Genomic DNA, 22,490 nt, shown 5'->3' on the forward strand with positions numbered 1-22,490 from the left:
AAGGAATTAGGTTTGATGGAATTGGATGAAAAGGGCTGTTTGTGCAAGATATGGGAATCAGAATATGACAGTTAATTAGTTTTTTAACTACTTGTTTTCACTGTAATTAAAACATTAATAATTTTTGGGCTTCGGTCACAAGTTCATCTGTGATTCTTGATGCCTCTCGGTGCAGCACCCGTACGTACTCAGCTTTTGAAACGATTCATGAAGGCCATGATTTCTCTCCCATGACTTGTATTAAGTTGCCATCATTTAATTTGGTAAAAAAAAAAAAAAATTAACTAAAACCTTTGCAACTATATCATATACACTTTACATATCAAGTTAAAGCCAATTTAAAAAAAAAATTGCTCCTATATACCAAGTGAAAAAACAATAGTGTTGTTCACTGTGCATCAGGTGCATTGTTGACTGCATTATTCGTGTGAATAGTTCATATAAAATTCATGTTTTGATAATTAAACTTCTAATTCTTTGTAATCTCATCCTTTTAAGCTACAATAGCATGTTTTTATGCATTTAGATTTCTTTCAAATTGCATGCTTTTGCATGTGCAAAGTGTCGATGAATATTCTAAAATAAATTAAAAATCAATTTGTAAAATATGACTTTAGGTTATCACTAAAAATAAATAAAATGAGGACCAACTTTAACAAAACAGACCCTGTTTAGATTTTGACGTGGAAAACTTAACTTTGCTCCTTTAAGTTTTAGGTTACCTATTTATTTGGTCCCTGTTGTTTTAACAATTCATAGTTTGATTCTAAACTTCTTTTTTTTTTTTTCATTTTAGTCCTTACATGTTGAAAGAATAAAGAGAGAGTCATCGAAAAATATTAAGAATAGAGAAAGTGCTCGAATTGTCACATTCTGACTTTTAACCATAAAAAAAGATGATCATGGTATCAATATAATCATCTTTGTTTTTATGAGTTTAATAGAGATAGTGTTGCTCTCTAACCATATTGAAAAAAAATAGATTAATGTTTGTAAAGAAATTTTTATTCATTCATTTTGTTTTTGTTTTTGTTTTTGTTTTTGTTTTTTAGAGTGATTGAAGGACTTTTTAGGGTTGAAAATGAGTTTATTGAGGTTCCAATGGTGTTTTTCAAGTGTTCCCAAGTTAAAATAAATGAAAAATATGTTTTTGGTGTTCCAAAATCGGATCTCAATTTTTTTCAATCACCTCTAATAATTAGATTGATGTTTGTAAAGAAATTTTTATTCATTTTTTTTTTTTTGTTTTGCTTTTTAGAGTGATTGAAGGGCTTTTTAGGGTTGAAAATGGGTTTATTGAGGTTCCAATAGTGTTTTATAGGTGTTTCCAAGTTAAAATAAATGAAAAATGTGTTTTTGGTGTTCTAAAATTGAATCTCAATTTTTTCAATCACCTCTAATAATCAAAAAATTATTTGGTAGGAAACACGTCATATACCATAGCTTAAGACCTGTCACCCATTTAGAAGGAAAAAATTCCAATATTGGATCTCAAATTTTTTAATCACCTCTAATAATCAAAATTGTTTGGTAGAAAACATCTCATATACCATAGCTTAAGACTTGTCACCCATTTAAAAGGAAAAAAAAAACTACAGCATGGGCTTTTTTATGGTTGGCCACATGCATGGGCCTAGTGTGCAAGACCTAGCAACGTCTTATCAATTTTAGAAATTAATTTGAAATCCTACTTGTAGTCTAGCACAAGTATAGGAATGGTTTATTTTCTAAAAAAACATGCTAATTTTTTCTTCTTGACCAAAAATTTATTTGCCTATTATATGCTTTTCCACTTGTAATGTTAATATTATAAAATTAAGGATAATTACACTTTATTTCTTGTACTTTAATCATTCTTTCACTTTGTCTTTATTTTTTCACAAATTACAATTTATATTATTGGTCAATCCAATTATTTAGATTGAATGAAATGACTAAATTACCTTTTTATGTATTATATATGAAATTGGACCAAAGATTCAAGTCTATCTCTCAAAAAGCCCTAGAAATTTTAGCCTCAACCTCAACTTATATTTAAAATTGTTTCTTTGGTTATAAATAACCAACTCTAATTTTTAGATGGTTAACCAAACCTTATTATTCTTACCTCTCCTTTTCTTTTTCTTTTCCCTTCATTGGTCTTTGTGCTCTCCTCTCTTCCTTTTTAAATAACAAAACCCAATTAGTCATCAATTATTTCAACTAGTAGATAGTTTGATATGTAATATAGAATGAAACCGATACTTAAAAAGACTTCACTTAGATCTAGGCTCTCTTTGCAGATAATATTGGGCTAGAAATGTGGGTGTTACTTGTAAAATAATACTTTGATGAAGTTAAGTGTAGTATTTGAAAGGTATTTATATATATATATATAATAAAAAATATAAAGAAAGTAATTACAAATATATAGTTGTTAATGAGAATATTCATCCTCTTCTTCTTCATTTTACCTTGTTTATATAGCTTACCTCAAGCAAAAAAATATCAAAAATTAACTTATTATTAATTATAAATAGCTCAGATAAGTATAGCTCTTTATATGTATGCTTTACATTGTAATAGCTAAATGGTGTAGGTACATTATAGATAAAGTGTCATCCTCTTTAATATATAGGTAGTTGACATGAATAATAATAATAATAAAATTAAAGAGAGAGGGGGGGAGTAAAGAGGAAGAGAAAATCAAGTTGTTCGATTAAACTTAAGCTAAAAGGAATTAAACTAAGCTAAATGTGAGCTTATTGGTCAAACCAAACCCTATATTGAACTAGATTTAACCTTGATTAAACCAAACCCAAAAAGAGTCGAACATAATCTAAAGCGGGTGAAATCACTACAAATATCATTTTTTTTATATGAGATTAACTAATCTATTTTAGCTGAAAATGGATGAAAAAAAAAAAAGGAGAAAATGAACAGAGATAGTGGCTAGGGCTTTTTTTTTTATTTTATTCAATATAAGAGCTTTTTAATTATTAAATACAATATAATAACAATTTTGTTATTAATCCAATTTTTTGTTAACTTTAATTTGACCCATTAGAGTGAAGATATAAAATATTTGAAATTATAAAATCAAAAAAATATTAATTAAAGTATAATTAAAGAATTTTTTAAAAAAAAACATATCTCTACGCCAGCTTCTTATTCCTCGCGACCTGGCTATTATACAAGGCAAGAACGATACATCGGCCTCAGCCTGTAGGCTGTACTTGCTTTTCAACCCATATCCAACCCAACTAATTTAATATTTCTCTTGTTATTTTTATTTTTATATAAAATAAAAAGTTGCCATCCCATATCTAACCAAAGAGCAGAGGGGAGGACAAAAGCAGACCCAGCCCACTGCCATCCCTAAGGCCATGTTTGTTTCCAGGAATTCACTTTCCTGGAAACCATTTCCTCACTTTCCCATGTTTGGCAAATACATGGAAAGTGAGTCAAAGGAAAGTGAATTCTGGTCAAAGGAAATGTTAACGTTAATCTCAGGAAAGTGTTTTCATTCTTGCACTTGTGCTACAACAGTAAATCCTTTGATCATTTCACGGACAGAGATATTTCACATCCTCACGTTTGGGGAGAAGGAAGGAAAGTTAAATGAAAATTAAGCAAAAGTAAAATATTCAATAAGAACTAGCCTAAAATACCCCATCTTCATCACCGAGTAAAACATGGTTTTCTTAATACATGCATACGCACGCCAGCCAGCCAGCCAGCCAATAACAATGTAATTTTGCTTCTTAACACTCCTCACATCTTTATCTTTCATCTCAACACCATACATGATCAGGAAAATATCCACTCGAGCTACGAGAACCTTTTCATACTTGACATTGAACTTTAAAAATCAAACCAATAGGAATCCACAAAACCTGAGTTTCAGTCATGCCCTTGTGCCAGGTAAGAAATGAGAAATCAGTCTAAGTCGTTTATGTCACTGACAAGAGAGCATGTGAAGAAGAAACTGTATCACTTCTAAGCAATCAGGTTATATTCGACCAATTTGCAGAACTTCCTTTCTCGACCCCTTTGGGCACAATTAACAATAAATTCAAGAGTTATTGAAAGGAAAACCCAACACAAAAATTAGCCATTGTTAACAGAATAAAGAAAATTCACATTTGTAGGACGGTTACTACTCCTGTCCAAATTAAACAAAGCCACGAAAAAACACAAGAGACAGAGAATTAGTGCCTTGTGAAGGGTTCTCTTTACAGATAAAAAGCACATAGAGCTTTACAAATTTAATGAATTACTAGAAAAGAATAATCAATCAGGGATAGAAGTAGGAAATGCAGCGCCGAAAATTCAACCACATTCCTCTTGAGCTATATCAATTAACTGTTCCTTCAACTACAAAGATGGAGGTGGGGGAGAGAACCTGGCTGTACCTTCATGGCATTTTATAAGCTCACTCGCTTAGGTTGCAGTTTCGAAGGTATGGATGATCATACTTGATGTACTTGGTCCAATATGGTCGATATTTAGTCATTGCTAACTCCAGCCAAGGCTTCATGTTACCGTTATAGTGGACAACAGCTGCACTTTCAATTTCTGACCTATCAATGCTTGGATTATAACCCAATCCGAGCACATGCCATGTCTTCTCAAGAGGATGTGTCAAATTATAAAATGTAATCAGCCCTGGAGGCAACGTCCCAAGCTTCCATAGTACCCTATCTTCATTCTGAAATTCAAAAAAATCAAAAACAGAAATCATAATACTATATCAAAAAGCAGTTACTTCTTGACTATCTAAAACAGAGCATGTTCGCCTTTTAGTCCATCCATTCAAACAGTAACTGTACCCACATGCCACTACTTCGATGATTGAAGAGGAAAAATAAAAACATCTTTTTTAACCACTTTTGGTTGAAAATATAATTAGGTAAAGCAGTGCCAAAAATATGAAATCCAGGTTTTAAATAGACAAATTTCTCCACAACAACTAATTTTAAGAATGTTATGAACAAAACAACGTTTAGTAAGAGCACAACAAAGCACGAAAAAAACTAGGGTTTCAACAACTTACCATGTTTTGCCACTTGTGGTATATTCCTGTAATATCCTTCTTTTTCCACACCTTAAGATCAAAAATATTCATCCCATATGCCCACCCGCAAGCATTTGGATCAAAGTTTCTGGCAATATGAGGATTTGAAAAGTTAAGGTACTTGTCAAACCGGTGAAAACTTTCACCACAGGTTTCCACTGCACCATTCACTTTTCCATGTAGATCCACTGACCACAATTTGGTTAAATCCTTCTGCACAACAATGTCATCATCAAGAAACAGGATCTTATCCAACTTGGGATAGACCTCTGGGAGATAGAACCTCAAATGGTTAAGCATTGAAAGATACTTAGGGTTCCGATACTTCAGATTTGAAGAGCCAGATGAGAGAGAAGTTGGATGGTTTGCTTTGAAGTAATACTCTTTCATTGCAGCAGATTCAAGCTGACGCAGAACTGGGCAGTAGGAGGAATTAAGCCACTTGAATTCATCTACATTTTCAACATGGATAGTAGCTTTTCCAGGAGGATTCAGTAGAAACCACATATTCATCGCTCCAAAGTTAAGTTTATCAGTAACAAGATGAAAGACATGCTTGGAAGAATCCTGTAGGCGCAATCAAGAAGCATATTAGTGGAACAAGCAGCTTGCATCCAAATCCCAGAAATGAATAGAGTTTGAACTAAGAATTTCTTCGGAAAAAAAAGTTAGTTGAGGAATAAATTCTTAGGAAAAATAGCCAAGAATGATTTGATTGTTTTTCAATTTGGGAAATGAACAGTATCGATCTCACAAAATAAAAAATGTCTGCATCACCTTGGCATTCATGATGGTTGAGTTGACAACAACTGATGCAGCCAAGACATTGTCAGAGAAGAGAGCGTAATGGTAAAGATTCGGATTTTCCAAATTCTCACTTCTAGGAAACTTTCTCTTCTCAAGAGGAAGGAGATAGTAATCAATTGTTAGGCGCATAGACAAGCAATGGATTCCATTTGGAACTGTTTTGGCGGCCAACTGACTAAGGAATGTGCTCTGTTTTTTTAAGCTCCTAACTTGTTCATCTGCAGTTTGAAGCATTGCTCTCAGCTTTCCAGTGACCAACTTGCAGTCATACAATTGCTCTCTTGCTTTTGACAGGACTTGGCCCATAGCTTTTATCTTCTCAGGCGCACTAAACATAAATCAAGCATGCAACATAATATCCTTTTTAAGAGACTGTCATAACCATCAACATAAAAGAGGAAAGAGCTGTAGATTATAAAGCACAATAAAGGACAGTGACAACCAATACTGTTCTACCTCGGATGTAGATCAGAATCAGCCAAAGAATCTCCTAGGACACGCTGACTCTCTTTGATCCGAGTCTGAAGTTCCTGCAGCAAGTCAAGCTTGCTTTTCATCTTTGCAATGCTCAAATACACCCTTGCCATTATCAACTGATCACGCATTAAGCGTACTGTTGAATCAGAGTTCTCACTATCCATTTCTTTCCTCCATATACTGTATTTGCCCAAAACAGCACCATCAACTAATTTTGAGCGTTCAATGGCGGCACTTTCAAGCCTTGCAATCGCTTCATCATCTTGGCGCAATAACTCCGCAGCACGCTTTTCATGTCGTTTCTCCCTCAATTGCTGCATAAACTCTCAAGGGAAACAAAATTTACAGCTCAGAAACTAAACAATAATTTGATAACTCCAATATTTTCCTAGTTCAGGGCTATGGATCTTAAGGCAAGTGAGGAAAGGAACCATAGTAACCGGATAATGCATCCAAGAAAGATAATTACCCTACGAGCTAGTTTTGCAGGTGTGTCACCAGATCGAGAATCATCATCTGCAGGGGACAGACAGAAGAAGACCAGATTAGCACTTAAGCAAGAACCATATGAAAATATCTGGTTAGAGAATCATATCTACCGGAAATGTTGTCGTCTTTTCCCTTAGGTGCTTCCTGCTTGACCACTGTAGCTGTTTGGTTTGGCTTTGAAAAAGTAATGAAAATCCAAACTTACAAATAATCAGCAATCACAAATTGACATAAGACTTACAAAAAATGGTGCACACAACATAGTATTTAGCAAGAGATTCAACCAAAGCATGACAGTCATGAGTCATCCTCACCTCAGAAGCAGCATTATCCTCGACTGAAGTATCTACACCAATAACTTTCCACGAGGCAGACAAATTGTTTTTTCTAAAAGAATCAAGACTCAAAGGTCCCAAATCAGCTGTGCTGGATGTGATAACATCAATGACCTAAAAAGAGATTGCTCTGATTAGCACATCATGTGATTGAAAAGTAAAACAAAAACCTATCAACCATCACATATATGTGTGTGAATTAAAATACACGAAATCTCCGATTAAAATATGAGTAATCTGTACTTACCTCTTTTGAGAAAATCGATTTCACATGTTGCAAGGCCAGCCGTTCTCTCCAATTCAAATGCTACACCAAACCAACCACCAGCTTTTTTTTAGATTTACACAATGTGACACAGACAAACAGATCATAATATCTAAAAATAACGATATAGAGAGGAGCACAGTATCTACCTGCTTACCGGACCCAACTGCATTCAAATTTTGATCTGCATAGCAACATTAATGAATGCAAAGCACCGAAGCCAAAGCTTAATTAATAAAGCACACTAGCTATTAACTCAATGCCACTAAAGTACCTAAAAAGTATTAATAACTGGAATTGGAATTGGAATTGGAATTTTTATTTTTTTAGCAATAAAACTAAAAATAATATTTCATAAAAAAATTAAGAAATAAAATAAAGATCTGGTAAACTAACCAGTAGAAGAGCTTGTTGTATAGAGCCCTCGACCGACAAAGAAAATCAACGGAGACAAAACGCAGAAGAATATCACGACTACAATCGGCAATCTAGATCCACCACGTCGGTTCTTGTTCAAGCCGGAAATTGAAAACCCCCGCTTCAACGCCATTGCCTCCTATCAAAACCTATTAAAAAAAAAAAAAAACACATAAAAAGGAAAGAGAAAGAGAAAGCGTGTCATTGAAGGGAAATGCAGTGATTTGATACTATTATTATTATTGAGGAAAATGTGAAGTCAATTTTATTTTTTTTATTAAAAAGTAAATTATCAGTACATGAGGAAGAGCAGATGGAGAGCTTTAGATTTCTTTCTGTTCGCTGGGTATCTAATCTGATTTTCGTTTCTTAACGCGGAGGAGGAGGCTCTGTAATTATTTCATTTTCTTATTCTCTCCCCTTATGTTGAGAAAGATTAAATAATAATAATAATAATAATAATAGTGCGCGTGGGAATACGATGTCGTTGTTTCATCGGCATGCTGGATTTTCCTTTTTCTCACGCTGGGACCCAAGACCGACGCTAACAGTACTATTTTTTTGAAAAAAATCAGAGTGCTCTTAAAATAATTTTTAATATTTAAGTTTACATAGATAATAAAAAAAAATCACATCCCATCTATCATAATAATTTTACCTAAATTTATTTATTTCTACCTTTTCTTTTATTTTTGTGTTTATTTAGAATAAATATTAGTAATTACTCTACAAGTAATCTAGATTTTTTCTTAGTCTTTATCTAATTGGTTATGTTTTTTTTTTTTTTAACACTACTGAAAAATGGTTTTGCTCTTAATTATGATATTTTAAAAGCTCTAGGTAAAAAGTTGGATAAAAAATTGGTTATGTAATATAAAAATTATTATCATTTTATTTATCTTATATAAGATAAGTTTGTAATGTTATTTATTTTAAAATAACATGTGTTTGTTATTTTTGGGAATTACCTAAACCTAAGATTTTTATTTTAAATTTTTATTAAAGAGTGGTTTTGGATTTAAATATGAAGATGGTCTCGTCCTCACTTTGATAAAAGACATATATTGGATCTGGCATAAATATTTATTTAACGATTTATAAACAGCTATTAATTATTGGAGTCGAGCACATGTCATTTAATTCTGAATATATATATGACAACCAATATACCATAACAAATAAAAATATCAAAATAATATTTTGAGAAACACAAATATATAACCACCAATTATATTATCTTATAGTCAACATTAAAAGAGATGAGCTAATAATTGATAGCCTAATCTTGAATTGAGTTCTAGAATAAAAGGTAATGAATACGGCAGCAATGGACACAAATACAAAGATAATATATCAAGAAACACAAATATGTACACGCCAATCTTATTACAAAATAGTCAATATTCAAAATAAGAGTCAATAACCATGAAGTTCAATTCCTGATTAATCAAATATTGAAAGATAACATTGAAAAAAAATTTATTTATACAAAAAAATTCAAGAAAATAGCAATTAAAATAATGAAGATCAAAATTATAATAAAAAATAAATTTTATATTTAATTGAATGGTGAAATTAAAAAGTAAAATCAATTTTGCAAATGAACAAAAAAAATCAAAAGAATGAGATTCAAAATTAACATTAAAAATAAAAACAAAAATTTTTAATTAAATAATGAAATAAAAAAAAATAATAACTTTTATAAAAGGTCCAAGAAAAAAAATATTGTTTTTTTTTCACTTGTAATTAATAAAATATTTATATGCTCTAACATTTCCTTTTATTTAATTCAAAACCAAATTAAAAGAATCATAAGCTCAAAATATTAAAAAAGAAATACAATAGTTGAATAATTAAATTGTTGGGCAATGGGTTGGCCATAATCTCTTTATATTTAAATTATAGATTTGTAAAAAAATTAATATTTTTTTAATGTTTTTAAATTATTTAAAAGAGATGCAGACACTTGTAGATTGCATGATATTAATTTTCTTATATCATCAAATCCCGAGCTTTTATTCCATTGAAGGAAAATCATATTTTCATAAAATAATACATGTTATAGTACCAAAATTCTCTAATCAATCTTATACGAAAAGTAATGATTAGTTCCAAGAGAAACCAAAACTTAGAATAATAATAATAATAAAAAATAACAAAACAAATGGACTGGGTCACAAATCTAAGCCCGTGCAGGTTTTTTGTTTTTTACAATATTGAAGGTAACCACTGTCATAGTATATTATCCTATTTAGAATGTAGTTGAAGTTGTTAAAAATATTTTTTATGTATTAAAATAATTTTTTTTATTTTTTAAAAATTAATTTTTGATATCAGAAAAATAAAATAATCTAAAAATATTAATTTAAAATAAAAAAATAATAAATAATTATCAAATTTCTTTTTAACTTTTTTGTAACATAAAAATAAAGAGTTATAAAAAATAAAGAGTTAGTGAACATCAATTTTCATTGTCAGGCATTCTCTCTCATCAATTGTCTCCTCTCTCAAACGTAAATTAAGATCACAAAACCAATCCAACACTTCAAAAATATCATTTAATGAAAGTCCTTCCAAACAATCCAAAACTTCAAGAATGCCATTGAATAAATAATAATGATTAATAAACCACATTTTGTTAATGGATAAAAAATGAATTTTGAAATAAACGCTGCTGCTGCAATAATTGTTTTATTTAACTTAGATGTCCGTGAAAAAAAAATTTATTTTGAAAAGTATTTTTTAAATTTTTGAAAAATAAATTATGTTTTGATATTTAACAATATGATAAAAAATAAATTATGAAAAAATAAATTATTTTCTAACATTTAATAAAAAATAAGATTAAAATCATTTTATAGACTTCATATATATATATATATATATATATATATATATATATATATATATATAGTTGAGAAATAACACATTTTTGAGTTACTATCTTATTTAAAATAGTACAGTTTATTTTTATAAAAACAATTTGGTGTTTGACGAGCATTGTTAATAAATTTCTTTTCTATAATATCCTAATTTTATAACACAATTTATATGATTTAAAATATATGATTATTGTATAATATAACAAATTTTGTATTCAAATGTATTTTTTTTAAATAGTATCTAAATTAAAGTATTATAAGTAATAATATATCAAATTAATATACTTGTGTATTAAAAAGTCCTAATATATTATTTCCTATATAAATATATTAGTAATTTGTTATTTTTTTTTAATAATATTATATTTTCAAAATTTTATTACTATATTATTGTTTTTATATATAAAAATAATAAATAATTGCACCACTTTAGTTTTTAAATCTTATTAAAAATATTTTCTACATTTTTAAATCGATAAACACTTTTCTCCATCTAAAACTTATTATTTTCTTGATTTTCTTAAATCAGGAAACTTCAGTACCCAGTTTTTCATAATATAATCAAACATGAAAGAGCTAGGAAAGTACTTCATAGAAAAACACTTTCCAGCAAACAAGACCTTAAAAACAATCTACTTTTCAAAAATCATAAAATATCTTGAACTTCCAGATTATGCACGATGATAACGACTTACATTGAATATCATGCATAAATAGCTAGCCTTCACAGGCATCTGGATTTTAAAAGACTGCGTAACTGGACAACAGGCATCAGCTGCCCAATCGTTGGACAAATTTTTAGTCAAGTGCAAATATCATACAAATAATTCTCGGCATGTAAAGTAGAGTAAGCTCATTAACAACACATCATTTTCAATCTCTAAAGCATTTTCCTAGCTGGTAAGCCTGTACGATTCTGGACAGGGTAGCCATTCTGAGGTGTAATTATTGACCTTTAAGCAGATCCAATCGCTTAAGCCAAAATTAAATCCAGAACACAGTGGAATTTAACCAGGGAAAAAAGAGAATGAATTAAAACCTCATTCATGGTAGATTCACAGATCTCTAAAGCCTAAACAACACTCGGAGTACCTCCAGACATGGCGGGATAAGATGTAGATGTGATGTAGAGCACAAATTCTGTCATTTATTCTTCAAATTACCCTACATACCATCTTGTCCAACAAAAAATGTTGAAGCTATTTGCATACGATGATTATTAGTCCACTGTCTATCCATCCCTTTCTGATAATACAAAATAAGCAGATCTTAGGTCCTGCTGCTCATCCCATGCACCTCAAGCCTACTGAAAAAACAAACAAACAAACAAACAATGTGCAACCTAATTACCTCAATTTGACATTATAGAGCCTCTAAAAAATTGCCACATCCAAGTAATCCCCAATCTGCATAAGTGAAATACAAGTTAGTGACATTCAAATATGGTTATGATACAGTTTGTGAGAGAAGGCCATCTTGGTTTACCTGGAAGCCAAGCTGAGCCAATGCTTTGTTGTCATCTAATTTCCCATTTCTATGAGAATTGGTCTTGCCCACCTTCATCAAGCAATGTAGAATTCACAATCAGATGAAAATAGAACATTACAGCAGGTCTCATTATACCTCAAGAAGGACAGCAGGCAGGCATGCATTAATAATGCTAAAATGAATATTAAGATTATATTCACCCATCCAACCGATGCTTATATGCAAAAATGAAATACAAGGACATAAACTGACTCTGGAGAAAAGGGGTTATGTAACATATAAATGTGATATGAGATCTTCACATATAATTTTTTGGGATGATAGCACTGAAATGAAATATGGAAAATAGCATGATTTGTTCTTACTCTTGGTGATACCCATCAAGAAAAGATGACAAACATGATTATAGCCAAAGAACATTGAAATGATGCTTTTGCACAAGCCATGGGTTGATATGTCACCATAAGCTTTTGAAAGACAGGGGAGGCGATAGGAGATGGCTTGTGCATACAGCATATATGAATCAAAAAAGAAAAGGAAAAAATCTCCTCACATACACAGTGCACAGAGAGAACTAACCTCTCGTACTACAAAACGACCATTTTTATCAGGATATACAAAAGCAAAGGACAGTCTTGCATCTCTTCTCCTAGCTGCTGGAGTCACCTCTTTGACCTGTGAAAGAGATGGGATAAAAATGGCGCCAAAAATACTAGAACTAAAACACTCAATGCATAAAATAGCATGCATCACCACTGAAAATAAGAAACAGTTGATTTAGCATGGGCACGAATAGTGCATTCATGGAAGCAAACAAAAATTAAGAGACTGTTCTGATGTACTCATGAATTCTCAAACACCAAATATGTTTAGTCAATACCATTTCAAGAGCATCCATGACCCCAATTTCTAATCTCATTACATCTCTGCACAGAATAATACCGCAAAGAAACAGATTCTGCTCTGTGGATAGCTAAACCACACTTCCTCCAGGATGCAGGACCTTAGAGAAAACCATGATGGGTAGTTTTACAACCTTAATTTCTAATCTGGTTTTATCTTATGAACAATTGCTTCTGAAAAAATAATGAGATGCCACATGAACACCAGCAAATCAGAAACTGCCCCGGGGGGAAAAAGAAATTTATCACATAAGATTCCAGTGCTATCCCAAAAAAAGTGGTGGAACCCCTCCCCTTTCTTAGAAAAGGAAAGACAAGAGCTTCAAACTTCCAATTGCGAGTATCAAGTATCCAAGCTGATTGTCTTTTATGTATATCTTATTCTAAGAACTTATGACATCTGAAAATAAAGAAATAAGAACAGACTACATGTTTGCTCCAGCTCTACTATGCAATCTCCTTGTCCACGCAAACCCCCCCCCCAAACAAAAAAAAAAATAATCCTTAAGTTCAGCCTCAGCCCATACTGAAAGAAAACCCAATGCAAAAGCATTTGGATGCTTCACAACCTTGGGAGAGCATTCACTCCTAGGCCATCGCCCATAAACGACAAGCCACTTCCCATTCAACGTGTATAAACAAGGCAATACAACATCTTCTCAACTTACCAGATCAGTTAACTCGCGAAGAGTGGCATCCTTCCACGTATAAATTTGAACCTCGTCTTTCGGCTCCTTGCCTCTCACTGCAAAATCCTCGTTATTATGATGATCTCCAATCTGCCAGGAAATTCAGTAAGTCACAAGGTACAGTTCATTTCTTTAAAGATTATTACAATTTGTACCAAAAATTAAACATACCTTAGTGAAAACCCGAAGCAATAGGGGACATGTCTGCATATTAAAAAAAAAAAAAAAAATAATTAGAGAGGTGTAGTACATTTGCAACCCTAGAAAAATCCAGAAAGGGAGAAAGAAACGTGTACCTTCTCACGATCAATAGGAGGAGGAGGAGGAGGAGGAGGAGGAAAAGCTCTTGCAGTAAGAGCAAATGGTCTACCTCCTTGTCTCCTCTGCATTTCTGCCATTCCCGCCATCGATGGGTTTTTTTTTTTTTTTTTTTGTTTCCCCTTGCAGACACTCTCAAGAGAACAGAAAAGAAGCTTCCTCGTGTTTGCTCCTTCGAATTGATGAAGTGAATGATAGAATGAAATATAATTTGGGTTTTGGGTCTGGGCTGGAGAAGTCTCTCGATAAGTTAAATCTACTTCGAATTTAGCCCATTGGATCTGTGACTTTACTTTTAGAAAAGTAACTACATCATTATCGGCATCGGCATGCATGGGTAGAATTAATTATTTTTTTTTTTTAAGTTAAAAAAATATCAAGTTATCACGTAAAGTAGAGAAAAAGTTTTAATCATGAAATCAAAATTTAATATATATTTGATGACATTTTTTTAAAAATATTTAGAGGTGATATATCAAATGAATATTTTTTAAATATTTAAAGGTGATTTATAAAACAATATATTTTTTTAAAATATTAAGATAACAATATATTAGATCGACTTGAATTATTTCTAGTTAACCTAAAAAATTCAAGACTTGAAGCATGAGATTGTGATAAATTAATAGAAACCAAATTATAAAGTTTGATTCCTAATCAATCCAAATATTAAAGGATGAAAATGAAAAAAAATACAATTTTTTTTTTTAAAAAACACTCAATTCAACTCGTGTAAATCTTCCAAACCCTCAATCTAGGTCATTAGAATGAAATAACCTTATAAAAAATAAATTAAAAAACTTATGAAACTCAATTTTAAATCAACCTAGTGTTGAAGAATGAAATTGAGAAAAAATAATTTAATTTTAAAAAAATGAAAAAAACCCAATTCAATCCAAGTTAATTTGTCGAACCTGTGATTCTAGTCATGAGATATTAATGACCTATTAGAAAGCAAATAAAAAAATTACGAAGCCAACTCCCAACAAACTAAATATTAGAGAATGCAATTAAAAAAATACAAATTTAAAAAGAAAGTATAAAAAAAAAGCAACAAAGCCCACCTCAGTTAACATTTCAAACTTTTAACCCCGTTATGAGACCGAGATAACCTTATAGAAAAAAATAAAAAAAAATCACATAGCCCAATTCTCAATCAAGTAAATGTTGAAGGATGAAATTGAAAAATAAATTAATTTAAAAGAAAGATAAAAAAAAAAAAAAAAACCAAGCTTACCTGAGTTATCTTTTCAAACATGTGACCGAGCTTATGAGACTAGAACTATTTCAAAGAAAGCAAATAAAAAAATTACAAAACCTAATCCCCAATCAACCCAATGGTTAAAGATAATATTAAGGGAAAAAAAGCAATTAAAAGAATAAGGATCAAATTTAATAAGAAAAAAATTATAGTTCAATTTGCAATTCTAGAGAGGGCCTTACATGAAAATCAAGTAAAGAAGAAAGAAAAGAGAAAAGAGATAAAAAGAAAAAAAAAAAAAAGGTCATTGGAGTCATACCGAAGCTTCAAAAATACCACACACCACCTTATAATAAAGACTCCACCAAGACAATTATAACGATTCCATAAAATTCCACCTTTAAAGCATGGATGAAGGTACATGTGCCACCGCATCGTGATGGCTTCACTTACATGTTGGCACTTGCATTACAAGTGTCAACCACTCTTTCCATTTATTTCACCTTAGTCCTTGGTTTGACCAAAAAATAGCATAAAGTTTTGTAACATTTTTAACTTATGTCCCTAAATCTTTAATTGTTATAAATCAAATTGAACTTTAGTTTACAAAATCGAGCATCAATCAAATCCAAAAACAATCCCCATAAACCGCAGTAACACAAAAAAGATAAAACAAAATAAATCACAAAGTCTAATTTCAAGAATACACAATTTCAAAGCATGAATTTGAAAGAAAGAATTGAATGATAATGTAAAAAAAAAAAAAAAAAAGGTTGCAACTTAAATCCACAATGCATGGTGGTTTCAACCATAGTTTTACAACTCGACTCAAATATAGTGATTTTAAACACCATATCTTTCTTTCAAGACCTTAAGGTAATGATGTCAAACTATTAACATTGCCTTCCATGTTGTACACCTAGTTAAAGATAACAACCATTAATGATTAATGAAAAAAATTAAGTCAATGTAATCTTATTAGATTTATAAATTATTACATACTTGGGTTTTAAACCATGTGAAACATTATTCATCCTGTAATTTAAAAATTTGAGTTTCAGTAAGATATAGATTTTGGGGTAACAAAAACTAACGATGTTGCCGATAAGGAAGTTACTGAGAATTTAACCTATATGAGAATACAAAATAATATGATTTAAGACTATAAAATCATAAAATTGTCTTACTAATTAAAATATCTCAATTCATTACAGTGAAATAACATATAATTCCATGTTTGTTTGAATTCGATATTTGTCGAATATCTTCTCGAAATTGCATTATTGGACAATAGTCATTCAGGATGGAAAAATGTTGACAAATTATCTCTCAACGGTACTTCACCACCACCATCATGTCTTGGAACACTATTGATTTTTGTTTTCATATAAGGCTCAAAATAATATGAGATAATTGTCAAAATGTCTTCAATAATACAAATCTCTCATATCAAAGCTTCAACATGCACTTTGTCTTTAACATTTTTTCTTGAGGTTAAACAAACACCTATATGAAAGTAAATATAGGTTGATTGACCAAATGTTTATAAAAAAAACATAATAGACACTTATGATGATGCAATCCTTAACCTTTTGAATAGATACATTCATATGTATTGAATAAACATTTACGATGATATAATCTTTAACCTTTCGAATAGATACATCCGCATGTACTACACAGGCCTTCCAATTTTTCCTTTATACGTTAAATATATAGGCATATGCTCCATTGAATCAAAGAAGAAAGGAGATAAGATCATTTCAAGTTTGCAGATTATCTTAATGATGTTCATTTTAAGATGTTTAATGTGTTGGAAACGGAACTTGCTCTAGCAAATATTTTTAAAAAATGATTAATCTTCATGAGTGCATCCCCTATCCATTTTGGGAACAGATCCTTATAAGCAATTAGAATGAATGTTTGCATAAACACATGGCAATTATAAAATTTGTATTCCTCCAAATTCACCAATCTAGTTATGTTCAAAGCATATTCATTAAAAAATCACAAAATCTTAAGTCATTCGTAGACAAGAAACTATGCTTTTTATTAAAGGAAAATATAGTTTTGGGCTTTGTGACACGTACCTCATCATTAAGTAACTCCATGTTCTAACGGTCACAAAACAAAGCTATATTCATTCAAGTTTTTATATTGCCTTTTGTTTTTTTTTTTTTTTTTGATGTCAATGACCATGCTAAAAATATTTTCAAATACATTCTTCTTGATGTGCATGATATTCAAATTATGGTGGATGATATTAGTCTTCCAATAAGAAAGCTTTTAAAAAATACTCTATTTTACATAATCATAGGTCACACTAAAATCATGAAATTTTTGCTTACTAAGCTGAAAGCTAAATACAATGTCTTTGTACTGCGAAACTACATCATGCAGTTTTTCACATGACAATACTAACGATGCAACATCCCTTTTAGTTTACATTTCAAGAAGTCCTTTAGGTTGTTTCTATATTGATGATGACTTGGTAAGAATCTCTGATGACCATAAAAAAAAAAGAAAGCTTTATCCACCATTTATTAAGGTGAATGCCTTATTGTTTTCCATACATTATGAACCAGCTAATTTTCCATGTATGCTCCATCCCAAAATTATTACATATACAGGAAAATCATTTATAGTTCATATCTAAATTGTCTTCCTTTGAGACTTCTATTTTCTTTAGACATTATTTGTTAAAGCCTTGAATGACTATAACTAATTCAACTTATCAATCAATGGTTGAAGACAAACACCTATATTCTTACTTGGACCATAAGGACCGTATATGAATTCCGACCTTAAACACATTCCTAGGAGTAAGTTGTCAATTGTTAGTATGGTTTCATTGAAAACCAAGATGTACATCTTAAACCAAGATGTACATTTTATGGTTTGTGTACATTTTATGAAACCGTATATGAATTCCGACCTTAAACACATTCCTTAAATGTACATCTTGGTTTGTGTACATTTTATGGTTTCATTGAAAACCAAGGATCTACCCTATTAAATTGCTTTCAAGATTCACCATCAAAAGGATGAATCATGACTCCATCTACTGTACCATGTAAATTATGTCATGACATGTGTTTGATTGTCTTTGGAGACATAAATAACCTTTGTAGCCTATGAGTGATTATGAAATATCTTTATTCTATATATGCGATGAATGTCCTTTCTTTACCAGTATTAAGTTTATACTGAGCATACTCACAGGCTTTGCACTTAGTTAAATTTGCATCTTCATCATATTACATGTAAAAGTTTAGACACATATTAATTTTTTTTGTATCCTAGACCAACGGGTTTCATTATAGATTTTACAACATAAAAGTTCTCTTTCAGTTTATTCTCTTCAAGTAAATTCTTTTTGTCAATTCAATGATATTATCATAATCAGTCTCTTTTAACCCATAATCTAACTTGATGATATATACTCATACAATGGTCGATAATTTAATGTGATTGATACACCCATCTTATAATAGTTTATCATATTTTTTTGAGAGTTTAAAAAGCCTAGTTATATTTATATTTCATTCTTTATTTACACGCAAACCTTCACTTGAATAACCATGATTCATTAATATTGCTTCCATCACCATACTCCTATAATGATTACTATTATTATCTACAACTACATGTATCTTGCTAGACCTAGATGTTAAGTCAATAATCCTTATTAATATGGTCTCGTAAGAAACATAAAGTTTTCTATATGCAAACCAATATATGTATTTCTTTACAAACTTTTTTTTAGAAGATGCATCATAACAACATTTGATTAGTGAAACTTTTTATTTTTACAGGTAACATATGGACATCTAATTTCACCTTTACTAATATTCTTCAAACTTAAAAGTATGAAATTAATAAAACCCTCAATCCTTTTACAATAATCTTCTCTATACAACTTTCGGGGTAAATCTCGATACATCCAAGAACAATCATCCATTACTTATGAAATCTATATAGAATATTGATACCAATATTTATTAATAATGTCACCATCAATTCAAAATTCAACTTTGATAATTAAAATGAATTCAACATCTAATAATCAATTATCATTTGTAACCAACATCTAACCAATTAAAATGTGAACTAAATAAATCAAATTAACATTAAGTAATTAGTATCCAACTAATTATTTATCGTTTTGTTTAATTTAAACTTATTCAATCTAAACTAATCTCATTTAATTGTTATCAATTCCATAAAAAAAAATTTTTTTTTCTAATTTTTTCAACTTATATAGTAACAATAAAATTGACAAAATATGATTGGTACCCATTAAATAACCTATCATTTCTTCTAGTATAACACATCTAAGTTAAAAAATCAAACTTAATTTCATTGAATTACCAAAAAATTTAATTTTTCTCAAAACTCAAACAAACCCTAACACATAAATCATACTTTAATATAAAAAACTTATCTATGAAAATGTTGTAAAATACTTAAATATACAAGAAAACTATAAATACTATAAAAAATATCAATAAATTAACTTAAAATATAAATGGGGTAAGTTTGTTTACTTAGAGTGGGAATATTTAGAAAAAAATTGAACAAAAACAGCGATGATGACACTATTGAGTGATGAGATGACTGAATTTGTAAGGATGAAACCTAGATTTATGGCAAAAAAAAGGAAAGGGTTATTGTTTTCTATAATTAAAGAAAAAAAGAGGAGGAAGAAGAAATTAGGGATGAGACTATTATTGGTTATAACACTTTTAAATTTATCGATGAAATTTTTTATGGAAATTGGTGATGAAATATTTCTGTTAGTAATTTTATCGGTCAATAATGATGTGTCATGTTAATAGCAGAATCACTGACAAAGTATTTCTTGATTTTTAATTATTTTTATTTTGTTAGTAATTTTATCGGTAATTATCAACAAAATATATTACATCGCTAATGGTATCAGTAATGTCCAACAAATATTTCTCATTGTTATTTTCATTGAATATTACACAAAATATTTTTTTTTAGTAATTCTATTATTGTTTGAGAATTTTCTAGTAATGAATCAAGACTCAAGTTTTTGTGATTAATTGATTGAAATGAATATTGACAAACTGATCTTTTTAGTAGTTTAGAAAAATACTTACATAATTTAGCAAACATAATACAAAATACAAAATAAAAAACACCCCAGTTGTCTTGCTTTTCTTTTATAGATAACATTAAATTTAATAAATCTCTTAATTCAATTAAGAATAAAATTACCTTAAACTTTCTATGTTTTGAACATGGAAACAGTTTTCTTTTATATTCTAAAAAAATATAATTTACATATCAATTTAAATGTTTAATTTAAATTATAATAATAAAAAAAAAATTTCCATGTTTATATTAACTTAGATTTTTTTTTCTTCAACCAGAAATTCCTAATTCAAAAGGCAGAGACATACCTATAGACCATAGTAATTAAGAATTTTTCAATTAAAATTTTAGAAACAAAGCAATATTTTTTTATTCATATAAGAAAATTTATACAAAGATAAAAAACACCGAACATTCATTCTCAAAACCAACATTGTTTTGGTTTGCAATCACTGTAACTCTTTATTTTTATTTTGTTTTTTTATGCTTCCTTTCTTTTAAGATTTGTTTGCTTCTCTTGTCATATTTCTTAGGTTTTCATGGGTGGTAATTGAACAGTGGTGAGTTGTTAGCTGATTTGTTCCAAGCTGGTGGCGTTGCTTCTTCTTCGTTTTTGTAGTGGTTCACGGTGGTGGTTGGGCAAGGAAAAAACAGCTATTGATGGGTCTGTGGTGGTTTATTGTGCCTGTGGCTCAGATATATGTAAGAATCCATTGAGAATCTTAACTATAATGGGTCTTGGAGTTTCTTTTCCAATGAAAACCCTTAATTCTCTGGGTGTCTGTCTGGATTCTAAGTTTTTTTTTAATTGAAAAGTGAAAAGTAAAATTTATTTTCTTTCAGTACTCGAAACTAACCATATACCTAAACACCAGGCACGGAACCAATTCCAAATCGCAGGTTTTGGCGAGCTTTTGAAATCACGGACTCAAGGGATATAAAATTTGCAACAGTAGCAGTGATGAGTTCTCATAAAATCGCAGTCTTTTTAGGTGCGATTTGAAGCCGCACCAAAATGCAACCTCTTTGGAAATCAATTATTTGATTTAAAAAGTAAGATTTTTTCGAATAGATGAAATGAAATAAATTCTTGTCAAGTCCCAATGCTCCAAACAATCTGTAAATGATCTAAAAAGAATCAGAAATTTTGTTGTGTGAATTAGGTTTCGTTCTTGTACCACTGTGCAATATCTAGGGTTTTCTCTTTATTTTCCTTTTCGGTTTTGTCTTCATCTCTTTTCATCCTTTGATCCTCTGGTTTTATCAATGCTGCTCCTCTACTTTATGTCCACTCCATAATAAACTGATTAGAGTAGGGGCAGTTTAAGTGGCATTTCAAATTCTTTGCCCCATCTTCAAAGTTTTACTGGGTTTGTTTTCTTTGGATCTTAAGGTCTTTTGGGTTCTCTTGCTAGGTGGTAGGTGTTTGTTGAAGCGAGCAAAAGTTTTGATCTTTAGGGTCTTTGTTTTTTCCTTTCTTTTTTTTTTTTTAATTTTTTATTTCTTTGTTCATCTTCACTCTCTTTCTTGCTAATTAGCAGCTTCAAGGGTTGAACATCAAGCGTCTTAAGGTCAAGAAAATGTAGTTTTTTTTTTTAAAAAAAACTTTTTCTCCGAACTCACGATATTTATTATCACTGTGCAAGTATGATATCCCTCCTCCTTTTTTTTTTTCTTCTAATTTCTTTTTAAAAAAAAAATCTATTTAAAAATGTGATTGTGGTTACTTTTTAAAGTATTTTTTACTAAAAAATATATCCAAAATAATATATATTTTTTTAAAATTATTTTTAATATCAGAATATCAAAATGATCTAAAAACATAAAAAAATATTTATACTGCTTAATTGGGGGTGTTGAAAATTAAACTTGATCTCTGGTTTTTCTGAAGAACAGAGATATCGGTCCATCGGTTGGGAACCAATCAACCAGTTCAGTCGGCAAAATAAAATTTTTGTTTAGATTAGAATTTTTTTGGATTAATTTAATTGCTCGATTGTTTAGATCTTTATGCATATAAAACTTATGATTCAACATTATTAA

At 30.1% G+C, this 22,490-nt stretch overlaps 2 protein-coding genes across 3 annotated transcripts; both read right to left on the reverse strand.

Moving 5' to 3' along the window:
- Nucleotides 1-4,096: 4,096 nt before the first annotated feature.
- On the reverse strand, nucleotides 4,097-8,277 carry LOC118042294 (polygalacturonate 4-alpha-galacturonosyltransferase). 2 transcript variants are annotated; one of them, XM_035049925.2, is made up of 11 exons: nucleotides 8,146-8,277; nucleotides 7,826-7,995; nucleotides 7,579-7,613; nucleotides 7,412-7,471; nucleotides 7,144-7,278; nucleotides 6,940-7,003; nucleotides 6,810-6,856; nucleotides 6,320-6,654; nucleotides 5,834-6,191; nucleotides 5,036-5,623; nucleotides 4,097-4,690 (listed from the first exon to the last, which is right to left on the reverse strand). In XM_035049925.2, exons 2-11 carry the CDS (start codon nucleotides 7,977-7,979, stop codon nucleotides 4,415-4,417), a joined length of 2,052 nt encoding a protein of 683 aa, XP_034905816.1. In that variant the 5' UTR covers nucleotides 7,980-7,995; nucleotides 8,146-8,277; the 3' UTR covers nucleotides 4,097-4,414. The 2 variants fall into 2 exon arrangements, with proteins under 2 accessions (XP_034905816.1, XP_073263377.1); XM_073407276.1 differs by having other exon boundaries at nucleotides 6,320-6,663.
- Nucleotides 8,278-11,499: 3,222 nt separating this feature from the next.
- LOC118042295 (histone deacetylase complex subunit SAP18) lies at nucleotides 11,500-14,313 on the reverse strand. Its single transcript, XM_035049926.2, has 7 exons — nucleotides 14,104-14,313; nucleotides 13,979-14,011; nucleotides 13,787-13,897; nucleotides 12,796-12,891; nucleotides 12,214-12,285; nucleotides 12,079-12,134; nucleotides 11,500-11,973 (listed from the first exon to the last, which is right to left on the reverse strand). The coding sequence occupies exons 1-6, from the start codon at nucleotides 14,212-14,214 to the stop codon at nucleotides 12,102-12,104; spliced, it is 456 nt and encodes a 151-aa protein (XP_034905817.1). The 5' UTR covers nucleotides 14,215-14,313; the 3' UTR covers nucleotides 11,500-11,973; nucleotides 12,079-12,101.
- Between the last annotated feature and the right edge of the window lie 8,177 nt (nucleotides 14,314-22,490).

This window comes from Populus alba, chromosome 2 (assembly GCF_005239225.2).
Source record: "Populus alba chromosome 2, ASM523922v2, whole genome shotgun sequence".
Classification (NCBI taxonomy): Eukaryota; Viridiplantae; Streptophyta; class Magnoliopsida; order Malpighiales; family Salicaceae; genus Populus; species Populus alba.